We start from the raw sequence: 5,359 nt of genomic DNA on the forward strand, positions 1-5,359 counted from the left end.
GGCAGCCAGTGCTTTTTGGTTTTATCATTAGAGTCAGCAATTACTCTGTTCATTAAGTGACTTTAATGAAATAAGCACAAAACGAACATGTAACTTCAAATTGTGAAATAGAAAAAAAAAAAAAAAAGCCTTGGGATAATATAATAAGGGGAACTATCTGGCCTAGGAGGTCAGAGAAGGTTTGCCTGAGAAGAGATCTGAGATATGAGAGGAGAGAAAATTTTAAGCAGAGGGAACAGTGCGGCAGAAAGGAGCGCGAGGCTGCTCAGTTGCAGAACCCAAGGGCAAAGGCTGAAGCCGGAGCGAGAGAGCAGGATGCTGAGCCCCACGGCGGCTGCCTTAAGGATTTATGCGGCAATGCGGAAGCCACTGACGGCTTTTAGGCTGGAGGGTGCTGATGACACAATCAGATTTTCATTCTGAAAATGTCACTGTGAGGCAAACCGATCGGAGAGACCTAGTGAATGCAGTTAAGAAATTAAACAGGATCTGCAAGGCTGGGTCCAGGCTGCCGGAGGCGGGGGAGGAGGTTCCGGCGCTCGGACCTGCGAGCGGCTCCGCAGAAAACCGAACCGGCCCACGTGGGCCAGGCCGCCCCGCCCCGCCGTGCTGACGCCGCCCGACTCCGCAGTCAGGGCCTGGGCTGGGCGCAGAGCCCGGGAACCCGCACCCCACGCCCCGACCCACGGGGACGCCCAGGCCAAGGGACCACCTCCCCAGCCCCGAGGGAGCAGTTCCCGCCGCGGAGACCTAGCTACCGGAGCCAGCCAGGCGGGGCGGCGCCTCCAAGCAGTGAGTCGGGGCCGGATCGGGAGGGTTTGGACCCCAGCCGCAAGGGGCGGGGGTCGTTGCCTCTGCCCAGCTGCCTTTTGCTGGTCGGGGGGGTGGGGGTGGGGGGCCGAGGATTAGGGAAAGATGGTCTGGATCCTCTGTCTCCTGGGGATGGTATCCCTTTCCCGCAAGTCTAGGCAGGAAGGGAAGCCGCCTCCGCTCATCCTTACCACCCCCGCCCATCCCCTCACCTCCCACCTTCACCATCCCCGCCCCACTGCACCCACCCCCGACAAATTGCGGATTAGCTTGGAGAGAAGCCTGATGCCAGGGTTCTCGGCTCCCATTTTACCTTGCCTGAGGACCCCTTGATCCTTAGCACCGCCCCCACCTCCTTCCAGCTTGCTTCACGGCCCCGCCCAAGTTTAGAAAAAAAGAAACCATTTGGGCGGGGACGATCTCCGGGCACCTTGCTTAGCGGGATGGAGTCTGTAGGTTTCCAAGGGACTGTCCCTACTGTTGCCCCCAGGACTTCTTCCCAGTACTGTGCTGGATGTGGGGAGCGTCCCTGCCACATTCATCGACGCTCCCCCTTACTCTTACTGATTCCCTTTTTCTAATCCTAGTAATTTATGGTCAGTAGAAACTTGTCAATTTAAATTCAGATTTGGGGAGAAGTCGGTTATTGGGAAGGAAAGAATAATGTGGTGTGTCCTCTCTCCAGGGCCTCAGGATGGAGCAAGATAGAGGCAGGGACCTGGGATAGTAATAAACATGGAAGGAAGGGGTGAGGCCAGAAGAGAGGCTTGTCAGTGGGAAAAGGGCTTCCTCACTGGGCAGAAGAGGGAACCCAGCCCAGCTCTTCCAGCCCTGAGCTGTCAGCAGCACAGATCCAACTGCCCTACTCACTCACTCAGCAAGGAGGTAGTGCCACCCGCTCAGTGCCAGGTTCTGTGCTGGCTCCCGAACATGGTGGAGGTTATAGAGAGGAATTCCATGTCCAGTAGAGGGGCCAGTAGGCTGCTATGACAAGATAGAGGAAATAAAAACATGTTGAATAGACATTTACTGACCATCAACTACGTGCCAGGGACAAGAAACAAACAGGCATAAGACAGCATGTGTCCAAGCAGTGAGGACCCAGAGGAAGGCACAGTTGACTGTGTGTTTGTGTATTTAGGGGCATGGGGAGAATGTCAGGATGGTTTCAGCAAGGTGGGGATATTAGAGCTGAATCGTAGCATACAAAGACTTCCCTTGTGGTTCAGCTGGTAGAGAATCCTCCTGCAGTGCGGGAGACCTGGGTTCCATCCCTGGGTTGGGAAGATCCCCTGGAGAAGGGAAAGGCTGCCTACTCCAGTATTCTGGCCTGGAGAATTCCATGGACTGTGTAGTCCACAGGGTCGGCTTTCACTTCACTTAGCATACGAAAAGGAATCTGCCAGTGGAGAAGGGAAGAGCTGGGAGGGAAGGGGAGAGGAAGGATATGTTGGGCCAAGGGGATTGTGGGAGGAGAATAATGGTGTGTTCTGAGATCTCTGAGCAGTTTGGGATGGTGGGAGGGGCTGAGAGTGGTAAGAGACAGGTCTGAAGCAGTGAGCAGGGGCCAGAAGAAACACAGCCTCTTAGGCCAGGAAGAGGTTTAGCAGCAGGTTAGAGGCAGAGAGGTCAGTGAAAAGTCATAGCAGTCAGTAATCCAGGTTAGAAATGGCCCACACCAAGAGAAAGGGAGCTGTATGTACATGTGCGTGCATGTGTGAGTGCCCGCAGTTTCCGGTCCGTGTGATTGGAGAGTGGGCCTGCTTGGCTGACGACACTGAACAGGGAGCAGGGCAGGCCGTGCAGAATCTAAGGAGCCTATGGTTGGTTGCAGAATTCAGCAGCAGTTGGATCTGACTCTCTGACACATCTGAGAGTCACCAACACGTGGTAGCTCTTGAACCTCCAGCAGAAGGTGAGGTCATCTGGGGAGAAGTGCCTACAAGGAGAGGACAGCTTGCCTCAGGGCCAAGGGAGAACCCTGTGAGGAGATTGAGAATTGGCAGCAGAGAGGGAAGAGGACAGCCACCAAGGGAGGTGTTAGCAGAGTCAAGGCAAAGGGGCAGCCTGGTGTCTGTTGCTAGGTTCTCTCGACTTCAGGCACCCTACCCTCGCCTGCTCTGACTCATTCTTCTGCTTCCCCTTTACAGACCAGATGTTCGCCATCCAGCCAGGGGTTGCTGAGGGGGCTCAGTTCCTGGGGGGCCCACCTCCTGGAGTATGTCCATCCGAACTTCAACCAGACAGCAACTCCAACTTCATGACGAGTGCCAAGGACACCAATGAGAATTGGCACGGGATGCCAGGCCAAGTGGAGCCCGTAGTAATGAGGAGCTCCTCCGAGTTGCCCTCTGACAACCAGGATTTCCAGGCTCCTGGACTCCCTGAGGGGGAGATCCGCAGCCCACCGGAGGGGGCAGAGATTCCTGGAGCTGGGCCTGAGAAGACGGGTGGTGCCAGCACAGTCTGCTCCCCGCTGGAGGACAATGGCTATGCTAGCAGCTCCCTGAGTGTTGACAGCCCTAGCCGCAGCCCTGAGTCTGCCTGTGGGACCCCTCCTGGCCCTCCAGACCACCTTCTGCCCTCGGTGGCCCAGGCCGTGCAGCAGCTGCAGGCTCAGGAGCGCTACAAAGAGCAGGAGAAGGAGAAGCACCACGTGCACCTGGTGATGTACCGTCGCCTGGCCCTGCTCCAGTGGATCCGGGGCCTGCAGCACCAGCTGGTTGACCAGCAGGCCCGTCTGCAGGAGAGCTTTGACACCATTCTAGATAACCGGAAGGAGCTTATCCGCTGCCTACAACAGAGGGCAGTACCATCCGGGCCCCGGGGCCAAGACTAAGGGTGTCTCTGTACAGGGGTGCAAGGGTTTATGTATATATTTGCAGACATGTGTGTGGTTATGCACAAGCAAGTACAGATCATTTGCTGGCATAAGTGCAGGGAAGCATAAGTGAGTGTGTCGGTGCTAACATGTAGGCAGATGTGCACAGGCCCATGTGAAGCCTACGTGTAACTATGTACATATGTGTATGTATAGTATTTATGTTGCTGTTGTTTAGTTGCTAAGTGGTGTCCTACTTTTTTGTGACCCTGTGGACTGTGGCATACCAGGCTCCTGTGTCCATGGGATTTCCCAGGTAAGAATACTGGAGTGGGTTGCCATTTTCTTCTCCGAGGGATCTTCCTGACCCAGGGATTGAGCCTATGTCTCCTGTATTGGCAGGTGGATTCTTTACCATATGAGCCACCAGGGAAGCCCATAGTATATATGTAGGAGGAAGTAAATTTGTATATGTATGCATGGATGGGTACCCCATGGTGTGTATCTATGTGTGTGAGTGAAGATAGATATGCAAAAGATGTGTGTTTACATATAAGTGAGTTTGAGTGTGCAGATTTCTGGTGGGTATTTGTGAATGAGCCCTCGTGTGTACAGCCTATGTGTAGGGGTACATGTGTGCATGGGATATGCATATTAGGAGCATGTATGTTCAATTGTATATGTAGGGCATCCATCCGTACCTTATGTTACCTGTGGTCTACACTAGCCTTTTGTCTCCACAGGGTCCCACTGCTCCCTGGAGAAAAGGCTAGCCTGCTCTCATTTATCTGAAGGTTGTGGTTGATCCATTCTCTTGGAATTTCTCAGGCTAACTCTTTTGATCCCTCACCTTCACTCCTCCCAGACCTTGTTCTGCTAAGGCTGTTGTCCCTGATGGTGGATTTGCTGCTCTGGCCTACCCTGTCTTTTTGGCTGCAATTTTGCCAGGGCAGTTGGTGGAGAACTGCTATCAGGGAAGAGAGCTAGGATGGTGACTGACACCATGGCAGGCATGGGGGCGAGATCAGAGGAGAAGATAGGGGACTGTCCTGCTTGAACTCTGCACATGGGAGATGGAGGAGATGACAGTGGCAGAACCCTGAGAAGACTGGGAGAATAGGAATTCTAAAACACCAGTTCCAACCAAATCACACCCTCCACTGCAGAGCAACTGTTACAAACCTTATTGACTTAAACTTCTGATGAAAAGGAATCTGTGTTGGTATAATGTCATGTGTCAATTACACCTCAATAAAAAATAGAAAAGGAATGTGTGACAGGTGTTCTAAGGCTGTTGCAAGGAATGGACAGGTGTTCTAAGGCTGTTGGGGAAAACCTTACTTCCTTCTCTTTGTTTCTACTTGCTGTGCCTTTCTGGCTTTCGCAACCCTGCATGTCAAATTAATTTGGTCTGTGTCCCTGAGATTAGACTGTCTGGGCCAGGAGGAGCCGCAGTTCAGCCTTCTAGAGTGGGCAGTGGGCAGTGTCAATCCAGCTCCTGGAAGCTCTTAGGATGCTGGGCCCTACCCTCTTATGTCACTGCATGGGGCTGATGGGCTCCAGTAGAGGCTCTGTGAGGTGGAGAGCAGGTGAGTTCTAGGGAGAACCAAGGACTAAGGTAGCTGAGCTCCCTGCTTTGCTTTTGTGAGCCAAGAGGATACAAGATCCTGATGGGTGATCACTGACATTGCCTCTGGCCCTCGTCTCCCTATCTGCAAAATGTGTGGG

At 53.5% G+C, this 5,359-nt stretch overlaps 1 protein-coding gene across 1 annotated transcript; it reads left to right on the plus strand.

Annotated features, from left to right (window-relative positions):
* Positions 1 to 225: 225 nt before the first annotated feature.
* Positions 226 to 4,905, plus strand: C3H1orf216 (chromosome 3 C1orf216 homolog). The gene is made up of 2 exons (XM_027537855.1): positions 226 to 792; positions 2,961 to 4,905. Exon 2 carries the CDS (start codon positions 2,966 to 2,968, stop codon positions 3,647 to 3,649), a length of 684 nt encoding a protein of 227 aa, XP_027393656.1. The 5' UTR covers positions 226 to 792; positions 2,961 to 2,965; the 3' UTR covers positions 3,650 to 4,905.
* The last annotated feature ends 454 nt before the right edge of the window (positions 4,906 to 5,359 follow it).

The sequence above is a fragment of the Bos indicus x Bos taurus genome, chromosome 3 (genome assembly GCF_003369695.1).
Source record: "Bos indicus x Bos taurus breed Angus x Brahman F1 hybrid chromosome 3, Bos_hybrid_MaternalHap_v2.0, whole genome shotgun sequence".
NCBI classification, from domain to species: Eukaryota; Metazoa; Chordata; class Mammalia; order Artiodactyla; family Bovidae; genus Bos; species Bos indicus x Bos taurus.

Excerpts from the sequence above, each read along its gene's own strand:
- C3H1orf216 (XM_027537855.1), top strand. The coding sequence starts at position 2,966 with ATGTTCGCCATCCAGCCAGGGGTTGCTGAGGGGGCTCAGTTCCTGGGG.